The sequence below is a fragment of the Convolutriloba macropyga genome, chromosome 6 (genome assembly GCF_964194025.1).
Source record: "Convolutriloba macropyga chromosome 6, txConMacr16.3, whole genome shotgun sequence".
In the NCBI taxonomy this organism is placed as follows: domain Eukaryota; kingdom Metazoa; phylum Xenacoelomorpha; order Acoela; family Convolutidae; genus Convolutriloba; species Convolutriloba macropyga.
In genome coordinates, this window is record NC_134473.1 from 73,602,358 (window position 1) to 73,616,999 (window position 14,642).

The window sequence follows — 14,642 nt, forward strand, 5'->3', positions numbered from 1 at the left end:
ACGCTACGAGGAAACCATCACAAAAGATTTGGATAAAAACTACATCACAACTGCAGAGCCCAGTTGCAGACACTCTGTCTGGTACCTTCCCCATCACCCGGTGTTCAACAAACAGAAACCAGACAAAATCTGTAAAATATAAGGGTACATCACTCAATGATGCATTGCTGACAGGGCTGGATCTACTCTGCAACCTGCATGGCCTTCTTCTCCGCTTCAGACAGTACTCAGTGGCAATCACAGCTGACATCGAGGAAATGTTCAAGCGGATTGGCATCCAACCACAAGACCAGGACTATCTCCGTAATCTGTGGACAGAGAATGGCAAGGAAAAGATCTTCAAATACAATTGACTCATTTTTTGGAGCCACATGCTCACCTTCTTATGCGATTTTTGTTCTGCAGAAGTGTGCAAAGGACAACAAACAAGAGTATCCAGAGGCGCACACATCAATCGTGCAGCAGTTCTACATGAATGATTCCATGCAGGCCTACTCTTCTGAAGGGGAGGCCCGCAGAAATGCAGAGGAGATCAAAACTGTTTTACATACAGGAGGATTCAATCTGACGAAGTTCCTGAGCAACAAACCAGCCGCATTAGAAAACCTAATGGAAGAGGACAAGGCAGAAATGAAAGCCCAAAATACATTGCCAACAGATTGACCAAAATTCACGAGAATTCCAAATCAGACAATTGGGACACATCCCTGGAAAGATGAATCCCGCTGACCACGGTACACGAGGCCTCACCCCATCAAACATACCAAATCTGTGGCGGCTTCAACCACCAGAATTTCTAAGCACACTTCAACACTCCTGGAATTTTGCAGAGGGCAGTGATCCCCACATATGCGCTACACAAGCGACACATCTTCAGACGCCTGTCATTGAGCTTGAAAAATTTTCAACAAGGAGTCGACTACTCAACTCTACTAGAATGGTGTTCCAGGCAATAAGAAACTTCAAGGCAAAACTTCGAACTAAAAGTCAAAACGAATCGCCTGGGACCTCCAACACTGACAATTTTGCATCATATGAGAACGGGGCAAGGAACTACCTCATCAAAACGTCCCAATACGAGTTTTTCTCAGGAACAAATTCTACACTGTTGGAGGGAAGCAATCGCGAGAAAGGAGACCATCTGATGCCCTTCACTCCCTTTCTAGATGACATCGGACTCTTGAGAGTGGGAGGAAGACTCAACAAGGCACCTCTAACCTACAGTGCGGAACATCCCCTCGTTCTCCATAGCAGGAGCAGAAATGCAAGGCTGTTGATTGAAAAGGCGCACCACGACTGTGGCCATCAGGGCGTGGAACATGTAAAGGTTCACCTGCAACAGACTTTCTTGATGATTGCGCTGAGAAGCTGGGGAAATACTGTTTCATTTGCAGACGAGGGCTACCAGCGGCATGCTACCAGCAGGAACTACAGGAGTGGATGAATGAGCTCGACGGCATGACTTCAATCCAAAGGCCTAGATGCTTGATTCCCAACACCAATGGGACCCATCAACCTCACACATTCACTGATGCCTCAATGAGTGGAATTGCTGCCATAGTTTATGTGAGGACAACCAACGCCGATGGATCTTGCATATCACAATACGTGATCAACAAAACAAAGGTGGCACCGATCAAGCAGCTGAGCGTTCCAAAACTGGAATTGGAAGCAGCAACACTTAGAGCAGAGCCAGCTGGGTTCTGTGAGAACGAGATGACAACCATAACATCAAAACACTTTTGGACAGATAGCACCGCTACACTTGGATGGATACAATCCAAGCAAAGACAGAAGATGTACATTGCCAACAGATTGACCAAAATTCACGAGAATTCCAACGCGGAAAATTGGAGACACATCCCTGGAGAGATGAATCCCGCTGACCACGGCAAACGAGGCGTCACCCCATCAAACATACCAAATCTGTGGCTTCAACCACCAGACTTTCTAAGCACATCTCAAGACTCCTGGAATTTTGCAGAGGACAGTGATCCCAACATATGCGCTACACAAGCGACACATCTTCAGACGCCTGTCATTGAGGTTGGAAAATTTTTAACATGGAGTCGACTACTCAACTCTACTAGAATGGTGTTCCAGGCGATAATACGCTTCAAGGCAAAACTTCGAACTAAAAGACAAAACGAATCGTCTGGGACCTCAAACACTGACAATTTTGCATCAGATGAGAACGGGCAAGGAACTACCTCATCAAAACGTCCCAAAACGAGTTTTTCTCAGGAACAATTTCTACACTGTTGAAGGGAAGCAATCGCGAGAAAGGAGACAATCTGATGCCCTTCACTCCCTTTCTAGATGACATCGGACTCTTGAGGGTGGGAGGAAGACTCAACAAGGCACATCTAACCTACAGTGCGAAACATCCCCTCGTTCTCCATATCAGGAGCAGAATTTCAAGGCTGTTGATTGAAAAGGCGCACCATGACTGTGGCCATCAGGGCGTGGAACATGTGAAGGCTCACCTGCAACAGACTTTCCTGATGATTGGGTTGAGAAAGGCGCTGAGATGTCTTGGGAAATACTGTTTCATTTGCAGACGATGGAGGGCAGACAATGTGAGACCGAAGATGGCGGACCTGCCTGAATTCAGGTTCCCAGTGGTAAACAAGCAGTAGCCCTTCGTCAACACAGGAATGGACATGTTTGGGCCCTTCTACATTGAGGACAGGAGAGAGGGCAACCAGATGCAGTATATCTGCTTGTTCAAATGCCTGGTCACAAGAGCTGTCCACCTAGAAGTGTGCCATGACCTCTCAACCGATTGTCTTCTCATGACCATTCGCAGATTTGTATCACAACGTGGATACCCTGACCTCATTGTGAGTGACAATGGCAAAAATTTTGGAGCCAACCAAGCAATGAAGTTGAAGTTCCAGAGAACCTACAAGCCAGACAACGAGTACGTCAGACTGCAATTGGCTCAACAGAACATTCAGTGGACTTTCAATCCTCCATTGGCTCCACATTTCGGACGAGTCTGGGAGAGGCTGATACGGACCCCGAAGAGGAGTCTACTAATAGTGCTGGGCAGTCGGAAACTAACACTCTCAGTTTTCCAGACAGTTGTGGCAGAGGCCGAGGCAATTTTGAACTCCAGGCCGTTAACTCATGTGGGCTGCAGCATCTTAGATGAAGGACCACTTACTCCGAATCACTTCCTTCTTCGCAGACCTCACATATGTTTGAAACTTCTTGTGAACAGCAACCAGCGGTTCTCCACTAAGGATTTCAAGTTGACGCAGACACTACTTGATCACTACTGCGGCAGGCTGCTGAAGGAGTATGTTCCTGAGCTCAACAAGAGAACGAAGTGGCAAAGATCGAATGCTGAGCTTGATGAAGGTGACATTGTGTGGGTGCTCAAGGACTTTACACCCAGAGACATCTGGCCTCTTGGGAGGATTGTGAAAGCACACAGAGGTTCAGACGGAATAGCCAGGAGCAGCAGCAACCCTAAGCCGTGTATTCCCGCAAATGTCAAGTGCGCCGGAGGGTCACTGAAACAAGTTCATTGAAACACACACACACACACACACACACACACATAAAAAAAACTAAATATCAGAAAGAAAACTTTTTGTGCTTTATTTTTTTGTTTACATTTTCTTTTCAAATGTTGCTATTTGTTGCCGGGAGTGTAAAGGAACCAAGTTCCTTTATATTTTATCTCTCCCCACACCCTCATTTTCCTCCCCCACCTACACTTTGGTCCTCCAAAACCCATTCATTTCCTGATTTCAATTCCCCCAACCTATTTCCATTGAAGCTATTTATTTAAGTTGATATTATTGAAGAAGTCAGAAGTGGTTGACATTCACTTTCAATATTATTTATAGTAAGGGATTTCCCGTTTTAACAACAACTTGTGTGCCAATGGCGCGGATTATGATGTATTTATAGGGAAATCCATTACTATAAATAATATTGAAAGTGAATGTCAACCACTTCTGACTTCTTCAATAAAATCAACTTAAATAAATAGCTTCAATAGAAATAGTTTGGGGAAAAGGAAATCAGGAAATGAATGAGCTTTGGAGGACGAAAGTGTAGGTGGGGGAGGAAAATGAGGGTGTGGGGGAGATAAAATAAAAAGGAACTTGGTTCCTTTACACTCCCGGCAACAAATAGCAACATTTGAAATGAAAATGTAAACAAAAAATAAAGCACAAATTTTTCTTTCTGATATTTAGTTTTTTTATGTGTGTGTGTGTGTGTTTCAATGAACTTGTTTCAGTGACCCTCCGGTGCACTTGACAATTGCGGGAATACACGGCTAAGGGTTACTGCTGGTCTCTGTACCATTCCTGTAGATGTCTGGATGTCGAAGCTCCTGGCTATTCCGTCTGAACCTCTGTGTGCTTTCACAATCCTCCCAAGAGGCCTGATGTCTCTGGGTCTTAAGTCCTGAGCACCCACACAATGTCACCTTCATCAAGCTCATCATTTGATCTTTGCCACTTCGTTCTCTTGTTGAGCTCAGGAACAAACATACTCCTTCAGCAGCCTGCCGCAGTAGTGATCAAGTAGTGTCTGCGTCAACTTGAAATCCTTAGTGGAGAACCGCTGGTTGCTGTTCACAAGAGGTGTCAAACATATGTGAGGTCTGCGAAGAAGTAAGTGATTCGGAGTAAGTGGTCCTTCATCTAAGATGCTGCAGCCCATATGAGTTCAAAATTGCCTCGGCCTCTGTCACAACTGTCTGGAAAACTGAGAGTATTAGTTTCCGACCGCCCAGCACTATTAGTAGACTCCTCTTCGGGGTCCGTATCAGCCTCTCCCAGACTCGTCCGAAGTGTGGAGCCAATGAAGGATTGAAAGTCCACTGAATGTTCTGTTGAGCCAATTGCAGTCTGACGTACTCGTTTTCTGGCTTGTAGGTGCTCTGGAACTTCAACTTCAACTTCATTGCTTGGTTGGCTCCAATGAAATTTTTGCCATTGTCACTCACAATGAGGTCAGGGTATCCACGTCGTGATACAAATCTGCGAATGGTCATGAGAAGACAATCGGTTGAGAGGTCATGGCACACTTCTAGTGGACAGCTCTTGTGACCAGGCATTTGAACAAGCAGACATACTGCATCTGGGTGCCCTCTCTTCTGTCCTCAATGTAGAATGGCCCAAACATGTCCATTCCTGTGTTGACGAAGGGGTACTGCTTGTTTACCACTGGGAACCTGAATTCAGGCAGGTCGGCCATCTTCGGTCTCACATTGTCTGCCCTCCATCGTCCGCAAATGAAACAGTATTTCCCCAGACTTCTCAGCGCCTTTCTCAACCCAATCATCAGGAAAGTCTGTTGCAGGTGAGCCTTCACATGTTCCAAGCCCTGATAGCCACAGTCATGGTGCGCCTTTTCAATCAACAGCCTTGCAATTCTGCTCCTGATATGGAGAACGAGGGGATGTTTCGCACTGTAGGTTAGAGGTGCCTTGTTGAGTCTTCCTCCCACCCTCAAGAGTCCGATGTCATCTAGAAAGGGAGTGAAGGGCATCAGATTGTCTCCTTTCTCTCGATTGCTTCCCTTCAACAGTGTAGAAATTGTTCCTGAGACAAACTCGTTTTGGGACGTTTTGATGAGGTAGTTCCTTGCCCCGTTCTCATCTGATGCAAATTTGTCAGTGTTGGAGGTCCCAGGCGATTCGTTTTATCTTCTAGTTTGAAGTTTTGCCTTGAAGCGTCTTATTGCCTGGAACACCATTCTAGTAGAGTTGAGTAGTCGACTCCATGTTGAAAGTTTTTCAACCTCAATGACCGGCGTCTGAAGATGTGTCGCTTGTGTAGCGCATATGTGGGGATCACTGTCCTCTGCAAAATTTTTGAGGCGTGAGGTGAGGTGTGCTTAGAAAGTCCGGTGGTTGAAGCCACAGATTTGGTATGTCTGATGGGGTGAAGCCTCGTGTGCCGTGGTCAGCGGGATTCATCTTTCCAGGGATCTGTCTCCAATTGTCTGATTTGGACTTCTCGTGAATTTTGGTCAATCTGCTGGCAATGTATATCTTCTGTCTTTGCTTGGATTGTATCGATCCAAGTGTAGCGGTGCTATCTGTCTAAAAGTGCTTTGAGGTTATGGTTGTTGTCATCTTGCTCTCACAGAACCCACCTTGCTCTGCTCCAAGTGTTGCTGCTTCCAATTCCAGTTTTGGAACGCTCAGCTGCTTGATCGGCGCCACCTTTGTTTTGCTGATCACGTATTGTGATATGCAAGATCCATCGGCGTTGGTTGTCCTCACATAAACTATGGCAGCAATTCCACTCATTGAGGCATCAGTGAATGTGTGAAGTTGATGGGTCTCATTGGTGTTGGGAATCAAGCATCTAGGAATTTGGATTGGAGTCATGCTGTCGAGCTCATCCATCCACTCCTGTAATTCCTGCAGGTAGCATTCTGACACAGGTTGATACCAGTTTCTTCCCTCTTTAATGATTCTTTGGAGAATGCATCTAATTCTGATGGCAAAAGGTGAAATCAGTCCATCTGGATCGAACAGAGAAGCTGCTATTGAAAGAACTTTTCTTTGAGTCATCTGTTGTCCTGTGTAAAGAAACTTTGGTTTTGCAAACATCAATTTGTCAGTTTTGGGGTTCCACGGCTGACCAAGGATTCTTTGGGCTTTCATTTCTGCCTTGTCTTCTTCCATTAGGTTTTCTAATGCGGCTGGTTTGTTGATCAGGAACTTCGTCAGATTGAATCCTCCTGTATGTAAAACAGTTTTGATCTCCTCTGCACTTCTGCGGGCCTCCCCTTCAGAAGAGTAGGTCTGCATGAAATCATCCATGTAGAACTGCTGCATGATTGATGTGTGCGCCTCTGGATGCTCATGTTTGTTGTCCTTTGCACACTTCTGCAGAACAAAAAATGCACAAGAAGGTGAGCATGTTGATCCAAAACTCAATCAATTGTATTTAAAGATCTTTTCCTTGCCGTTCTCTGTCCACAAAAAACGGAGATAGTCCTGGTCTTTTGGTTGGATGCCAATCTGCATGATCATTTCCTCGAGGTCAGCTGTGATTGCCACTGAGTACTGTCTGAAGCGGAGAAGGCCATACAGGTTGCAGAGTAGATCCGGCCCTGCCAGCAACGCATCATTGAGTGAGGTACCCTTATATTTGGAAGCAGCATTTGTGACTCTTCGGATTTTTTCTGGTTTCTGTTTGCTGATCACTGGGTGATGGGGAAGGTACCAGACAGAGTGTCTGCAACTGGGGTCTGCAGTTGTGATGTAGTTTTTATCCAAACCTTTTTTGATTGTTTCCTCGTATCGGTCTCTCAAGTTTGTGTCCCTCTCCAGTCTCTGTTGCAGAGCGTGCCACTGAACTTTGGCCATGAAGTAGTTGTTAGGGAGTGTGATGTCTTTCTTCCATGGAAGTCCAATCTGGTATCTGTCACCAATGTGTTTTATGGTATCATTGAGGATGGACAGAGCTTCTTTGTTATCTGCAGACTGTCCCTTTGAAGAACACTGATTGAAGTTCGCTCCTTCAATTGTCCAGAAGAGTTGGAGAAGATCTTCATCTGGATTGTCTTGTCGTCTCCTGATATGATTGAAAAGTGTTATGCTTGTGCTGTTTGAATGTCCGACCTTCTTCTGTGTGTTGCTCTGAGGAATGGGCCCTGTCAGTGTCCAGCCAAGCAAAGTGTTGACTCCGTAGGGGGTGCCAGTGGTTCCTGTTATGAACTGTCTGGGAACCGTTGCTGTGAATGCATCTGCTCCGATCAGAATTCCGATCCGGTTGTCTCTGATTAGTGGAAACCTTATGTTCTGGAGGTGAGAGTGGCCTCTGCAGATCTCATTCAACATTTCAATTTGAACTCTGGGCATTCGAAACTCCTCCATTGCTGTTGCGTACACAGGGATTCTGATCACAGGACAACTGCTGTACAAAGCTCCTATGCCGACCATGACATCTGCTGTTTTAACTGAGTGTTCACCGTGAAGTGAAGCTAGTGGTAGGGTTATGTCTTTCGGTTGTTGAACTTAAAGTGCATCAGCAAACTTCTGTGTTATTTGAGTGTTGTCACTGCCACTGTCCAACAAAGCCTAGGTTTCAATGCAAAGGTCTCTGTTGAAAAGTGTTACTGATATCGCCTGCAATTGTATCTGCGGTCTGATCCATAAAGTTTCCTGTTAGTTGCTGCAAGTGTAGTTTTGTTAAGGAGTAGTTGCCTGCTGTTGAACTAAAGTGCGTTGATTGTTACTCTGCTGTCTGTTGACGTTGTTCTGCGCGTTCATCGGCTGAGGGTGAAAACCACTTTTGTTCCAGTTGCCCCTGTGTGAAGTGCTGCTGTTAGAGCCACTTGCCTGTTCTGGTTTCCACTCTAATGGTTGTAGTTTGAACTCGTCTGCTGTCTTTGGTTTTCATTATTAAAGTTACGTCCATAGCTTGACTGGTTTTGGTTTGTTTGGTTTCTGAAGACATTGTTTTGTGAGATTTGATTCCAGTTCCCAATTGGTTGTGCATTTTGTTGCTGTTGCCTTGTATCTAACCTATGGAGCGTTGAGTGATGGAAGCCATTGCATCTGTCCACAAGGCACCTTGTTTTCGATTGGCAGAGACCCTTTTCGTGAGTTCTTAGACAGTTAGGGCAGAGATTGAACCTCCTCACACAACCCTGTTGGTCATATACTGACTTTTCCAAGTATTCGGGACAACGACCAAGGTTGTGGTTTTGTGAGCAGAGTTGACATGACACATCTGGTGGCCCCCTTTTTGGAAAAGTGTTCATTCTGGTTCTCTGGTTCCGTTGTGGGGAGATGTCCTCGCACGCCTCTGCGTAGGATTCTATCCAATCAGCAAAGGGGGTAAGGTTAGGTTGCAGCAAGCCTTGGCTTCTTGTGTGCTGATTCCATCTGATTATCATGTAAGGGTTCAGTTTGTCTCTGGCCATTCTCAAGAAAGCTGAAGACTTCAAATCAGCTTCAAAGTTGTCGAGCCGGAAGGTTTGTACAAGTCTCCTCAAGAAAGACGAAAAGCTCGCAAAAGAGTTTGGTTCGTCTAATCTGGGTTTTGGCCACTTCTCTAATTGATCCAGGTATGCAGCGACAATATGCTGTGGTTTGCCAAACTTTCTGGTCAGTTCAGCGATGGCTTCATGGTAGTAATCACCATTGTAGGAGTTTCCACTTATGGAATCTCTTGCTTTATGTGTTACAGAGTTTTGGAGGTATGTCGTTTTTTGCGCGTCTGAGAGGCCACTGTTGTTGTGAATGGTTGCTTTGAAGAAACTGAACCACTGATGCCATTTCAGGGGGTCACCTGTGAAATTGTCAATTTAAATCTTAGGCAAACTCAATGTGTTCTGTATCATCAGTGCTTGGTGTTGCATCCAGTCTGGTGGGAAACTCGGAAAGCCATTGTATAGGTTGTTGTTATAGCCCTTGTTATTGTGTCCATCAGGTCCACTGAAATTGTTCACTGGTAGTTGATTGATTTGCGGTGTGTACCTATAGCTCATGGTCGGAGCAGCTTGGTTATTTTTGTGAAAAGAACACGGTTGTGGCAAATGCCCTGCTCTGCTATCCTCACTCTCATGTCGGCTCAACATTGTTCTCTTCTTTCGATCGTTCATCTGTTCTCAGTGTCCCTGTGAGAAATTCCCGGCTCCTTCCTCTCTCTTCAATGTTCAGAACGGGTTGAGAATTATCAGGGTCTTCTGATTCGGACGAGTCAGCGTTGTTACTTTCCTGATTGTTGCGGCTTGCGAAATGATGTTTCATTGCTCTATTGCGTAAAGGGTACTGTTTTCTTAATAGATTAGGGGAAGCCGCTGCTGATGTGTTAAAAGGGGATTCAGTGTCACTTGCATCTGTTCTGTGTGCTTTTGCTCTCTGTTTGCATTTCAGCATGGTTATGTTTCTTTCGGCAGATTCATTAGCAAGTGCTGTCAACTCTTCACTTGCTTACTGTACTTAGCTAATGTTTTTTGCTTAATGTTTGTTTGCTATGTTTTTGCTTGTCGCTATCACTAATCAGTGATGTTTGATACAGATGTGATGCTAATCAGAAGTTGTTTAGAGTTAAGCCTTTTCACTAATCAGTGAAGTTATTACAAACTTAGATAAATGTGATGCTTAATTTGTTGCCTTTTTGTTTTTCGAGCGCGACTGAAAGAACCCTAAACTGTGGTGGCTAACTTTGACTATTGTGTGTGTCTACTGACATTGGTGGGGGGCATAACTTCACGTTCTTATAAACCTTAAGGTAGCAAGGGCATACCAGGCCTTGCAACTAATCCTAAGTTAATGTGTGTGTTAGTGGTGCTTTTAAATTTCACCTAGAGGAGGACCTACTCCTTTCAGAACTAATGCGGAAAGATACTATATTGATCCAACGATAACTAGACGCCTATTTAAATCCAACTTTCGAAATGACGACTTTCAATTCTGCAAGTAAGGCTAGCCCATCTGTCGTGACTAGGCATCCCACGCAAGCATCCTTCTCAGGAGAACTCTCAAATCAGTCTTCACTTCTAGAGCCAGAATAAAAATCAGTTGGATCTTTTGTGATTGTGATGTTTTTGATTAAAACATGTGAAGTTATCAAACCAGAGTTTAAATGTGCTAAGTGTCAAATGTCTAAGTTCCCCCTATAAAATCCAAAATTCCCCAGTCTGAGTCGAGCAAGTTTCAAAGGTCCTTTTTTGACCCTAGGATACGCCAGAAATGTTCATGCTCTTCGGCCTAAGTCTTGCATACCAAGACAACTTTTCATTAATATTTGTATTTCTGAAAGTCGCAACCATGGTAGCAAATCAACCTCTATAAATACATCATAATTCGCGCCATTGGCACATAAGTTGTGGTTAAAAACGGGAAATCCCTTGCTATAAAAATTATTGAAAGTGAATGTCAACCACTTCTGACTTCTTCAATAAAATCAAATTAAATAAGTAGCTTCAATGGAAATAGGTTGGGGGAATGGAAATCAGGAAATGAATGGGTTTTGGAGGACGAAAGTGTAGGTGGGGGGAGGAAATTGAGGGTGTGGGGGGAGATAAAATAAAAAGGAACCTGGTTCCTTTACAGACACTTCCTGTCTTGGACAGTCAGGTCAATGATCTTTTTCCTTTTGGGCTGTCCAAGGATGGCAGCATTGAAGTTGCAATAAAATATCTAGTTTTATTACCTCGTATAGGAGCGGGTTCTCTAACATCACCCCCCAGGTTGAGGTGTGCGCTCGAAACGGTCCCGGTCCAGACCATTTCGAGCGCACACCTGACCTTTGTGCGCTCGAAATTACAGGGTCTGGAAGGTGGAATGAGCGCTCTTGTGTCTGATCATTGGCGGATTCGAGCGAATTTCGAGCGCATACAGACTGAGTATCTAAAGTGTTCATACCTCACATAGAATCGGGTTCTCCAACATGACCCGGTCCCCGTAGATGACGCCAATGAGGGCGATCGAGTTCATGAACATCACTCCGAGATCGAACAGGGCCAAGTTGGCCACAAACAGGTGGGCCAGTTGACGCAAATGTTTCATAAACATCAGACTCACTATCACTGAAAACAAACTTTGGCTATTTTGAAATAGTTTAACGCAAAAAAAATTTTACAGAAGAATTCGTGCGAAAAATCTAGCCAGCTTTAAGTGAAAAATACGGTTGATGATGTGGTTGATTGAAAAGATTTCTGTAAACAATGGCATTAAAAATATCATACGTAGAAACATAAATTGTTAGTATATGTGTTTCCTGAGAAAAAAAAACTAGTCCATTTAGCTAGTTCTTGATTAGATGTTCCATATTTTTTCAGATATAGCGAAATATACCATGTCTAGACACGTTATAACAAATTTAATTTTAGCGAATATAAATTTACAAATTTTTGCTGTAAATTTAGGAAGTAATATTCCTAACCGAGTATGTTTCCTGGCACTCCCATAGTTGTCATGACAACCAACCAAGTGAGGGTTATCCACCTCATTACAGTCAGACGACCAGGGGGCACGGAATCCATAGGCAGTATCCAGTAATCCTAAAATTTAAATATGCGGAAGATAAATATGCAAAAGTTTGTATTTGTAAATCTGTTCGTTTTTCTTTATATTTCTTTTGAATCATTTTGAATATTAGCTATTCGCAACGCAACCACACTAACTTTGACCACCTAAAATTCTTTTTTTAAAGTTTGTAAATATCATTATTGTTATGGCGTTGACTAAAATTCTGACGAATGGAATTTATAAAGAAATAAAATAGAAAAACTACCAATAAGGCTCGGTATTGAGCGTACGCACATAATGCTCCGACCCCTCTCATCCACATTCTTGACTTAATTGGCTACCAAATGTTGCATTGATAGAAAAAACAACAGAATTGATAGTTGAATTATTTACGACCAAAACTCGACGTCTACATCAAAACATCATAACAAAATCAAACTAGTATCAGATAAAACCTAAACAAAACAATTTAACCTATACTTCATTAGAACAAATTTGGGACCTGTCCTTAGTCGACTGGGTAACAGGTCGACAAAAAGAGCAAACAGGCGCGAACATCAAAAAGTACGTTTCTATTTTTGAAAGCAATTAGTTTTAAAGTGATTACACTCATTAGATATAAACTGAAATAAAGAGATCGTTCATTTATATGTCCCGAGGAAGCAGTTGATACCAGTCATTATTCAGTGTACGTCATAAGACTACCAAAAGAAAGACAAATGCCGGCAAAAAAAATCAACTCAACTTTGCGCGAAAATGGCAGTAAAGCCGTTAAAACCAAAAAACTTGTCACCAAGAGCATTAAAATTGTTCAATTGCGCAAAAATTTAGCGCCAATTGGGCCTACCATCAATTTCATATTTTAATAAAAAAAAACAAAAATCCTTTAAAATCTTTAAATATAAAAAAATCTCATTTTATCGGACTAGTATCAACGGTAATAGTAAAGAATCAATTGGTAATAGAATCAATTGTCTTAAATTAAAACCGGTACAGAGATTAAGCTTGAGTTCACTGGAAACGGGTTGTGACTAGTCTTTACAGAGGCAAAGCAACAAATTGGATTAAAAAAAATTAAAATGGCGAAGCTCAACAATCCAAAATGTTTTCGAAAATAAAAGTTTAACAAAGCATAACATAAATAAGATTTCAACAAAAAATGGCTTAAAATGCAACATCTTAGGAAGTCGTTTGGGCCTGTTACAATTGAGACTAAGTCACGAGACTACAAAATAGCAAAAAAACAGGCAGAAATCAAAATTTCACAAACATTTTTACGACACCACATTGATCAAGGCACTATATTTAAAGACGTTATCTACAAGTACTGTAGACCATCAGCTGCTTCTCTTCTGAACATCAACGGGTTTTCTTTATAAAAAGAACACGGGAAAATGACAACAAAACTAAACCCAAAAACTGAAGAACTTTGAAATCTATTACAAACGAACAATAACAACTTAGAAAGTATTAAAAACAAAAATACCTCTTTTCATGAAATTAATTTGTCAAAGCCATTAGTCAAAACATGCAAAGAACGGAAATCTGAAATGCAAAAAGGCTTTAAAGACTTTTTAATAATGACAATGAGTTACAGGGTGGCGAAAATGAGAGCAAAAGGTGACAGTTAAGAAAACTTTTTTTAAACTATTAGTTTGAAAGTCATTAAAACAAAAAGCTATCAACCGCAAATTTTTATTTAAAATATATATTTCCTGGGGAAGCAATTGACACATATCGTTATCAGGTATGTGTCGTAAATAACAAAAATAAAGAAACACATAGGCAAAAATAAAAACATCCACTAAATTTTGCTTGAAACAAGTGTCCCAGACCCAAAGCAAAAATTATTCAACAAAAACAAATAACATATTCAGATGCATTTCTGTCCAAAGCTGTACTTTTCCTTACTTTTCCTTAACTTTGATTTCCTCCAATTGGACCTGTCAATAAAGTGGACCTGTCAAATTGGATCTTTGATTGGGTGAATAAACTATTGGACTACAAAAGTATTACGAATGAATGCAAAACATAAGAAGTTCACAGAATTTTACGAAAAGATTTGGTCAGAGCAGTAGAAACCTTGAGCTTAACTCTGAAACAATCATATATAAAATATATGTTTGTTGGGCCTCTTTTTGTTACTAGTATCTGTCAATAATTGAGCCTTGATTTGAAGTTCTTATCAGTATTTTACAGAAAATATATAAATGCGGAAATATTTTGAAAAAATACTGCGCCCAATCAGAATCCAAATTTTCATAACCGTAAGGATACATGGTGAGATCAAGATCAGCCCTGATACATCTGCACTCCTAAAAAATGATCAAATGGTTGCCAGAAAAGCAATTTTCAAACTTATTTTTTCAGTATATCAAAAATAAGTAAAGCATTTTTTGTAATTATCGAATTTCAATTTCCGCAAAGCTAGCGAAAGTATAATTCCAGAAGACTCTTAAAGCCAGTGGGAGTAAAACTAGCTCCCTTTTTGAGGTTTTGAAGAATATTATTGTAGTTTTAAGGTGTCTACTTGCGGCAAATTTTAAAAGAGTGGGCTAAAATAAATATTTAGTCCAATTTTTTAAGAAAAAGTCTGAAAGTTGATATGTTTATCTTAGATTCTAGCCAAAAAATTCGAATCGAGTAACCCAGCAACCCTCTTTTTTTAAACAAG

General features: G+C 42.1%; 4 protein-coding genes across 4 annotated transcripts; 2 read left to right on the forward strand and 2 right to left on the reverse strand.

Moving 5' to 3' along the window:
- Positions 1-1,458: 1,458 nt before the first annotated feature.
- LOC142341408 (uncharacterized) lies at positions 1,459-2,639 on the forward strand. The gene is made up of 2 exons (XM_075392336.1): positions 1,459-2,046; positions 2,268-2,639. Exons 1-2 carry the CDS (start codon positions 1,459-1,461, stop codon positions 2,637-2,639), a joined length of 960 nt encoding a protein of 319 aa, XP_075248451.1.
- An 18-nt stretch (positions 2,640-2,657) lies between these two features.
- On the forward strand, positions 2,658-3,539 carry LOC142341409 (uncharacterized). Its single transcript, XM_075392337.1, has one exon. It carries the CDS (start codon positions 2,658-2,660, stop codon positions 3,537-3,539), a length of 882 nt encoding a protein of 293 aa, XP_075248452.1.
- Positions 3,540-5,055: 1,516 nt separating this feature from the next.
- On the reverse strand, positions 5,056-6,817 carry LOC142341410 (uncharacterized). Its single transcript, XM_075392338.1, has 2 exons — positions 6,127-6,817; positions 5,056-5,627 (listed from the first exon to the last, which is right to left on the reverse strand). The coding sequence occupies exons 1-2, from the start codon at positions 6,815-6,817 to the stop codon at positions 5,056-5,058; spliced, it is 1,263 nt and encodes a 420-aa protein (XP_075248453.1).
- A 102-nt stretch (positions 6,818-6,919) lies between these two features.
- On the reverse strand, positions 6,920-11,982 carry LOC142341411 (uncharacterized). The gene is made up of 4 exons (XM_075392339.1): positions 11,883-11,982; positions 11,368-11,526; positions 8,513-9,281; positions 6,920-7,883 (listed from the first exon to the last, which is right to left on the reverse strand). The coding sequence occupies exons 1-4, from the start codon at positions 11,980-11,982 to the stop codon at positions 6,920-6,922; spliced, it is 1,992 nt and encodes a 663-aa protein (XP_075248454.1).
- Positions 11,983-14,642: the final 2,660 nt, after the last annotated feature.

Coding starts and splice junctions, on each gene's coding strand:
- LOC142341408 (XM_075392336.1), top strand. CDS start 1,459: ATGACTTCAATCCAAAGGCCTAGATGCTTGATTCCCAACACCAATGGG. Junction 2,047..2,267: donor TTCAGACGCCTGTCATTGAG/GTTGGAAAATTT, acceptor ACACTGTTGAAG/GGAAGCAATCGCGAGAAAGG.
- LOC142341409 (XM_075392337.1), top strand. CDS start 2,658: ATGGACATGTTTGGGCCCTTCTACATTGAGGACAGGAGAGAGGGCAAC.
- LOC142341410 (XM_075392338.1), bottom strand. CDS start 6,817: ATGCAGCAGTTCTACATGGATGATTTCATGCAGACCTACTCTTCTGAA. Junction 5,628..6,126: donor AACACTTGGAGCAGAGCAAG/GTGGGTTCTGTG, acceptor AATTTGCATCAG/ATGAGAACGGGGCAAGGAAC.
- LOC142341411 (XM_075392339.1), bottom strand. CDS start 11,982: ATGGATTCCGTGCCCCCTGGTCGTCTGACTGTAATGAGGTGGATAACC. Junction 9,282..11,367: donor GTTGGAGAACCCGATTCTAT/GTGAGGTATGAA, acceptor ACAATTTCACAG/GTGACCCCCTGAAATGGCAT. Junction 7,884..8,512: donor CATCACTCAACGCTCCATAG/GTTAGATACAAG, acceptor TCCTGTGATCAG/AATCCCTGTGTACGCAACAG.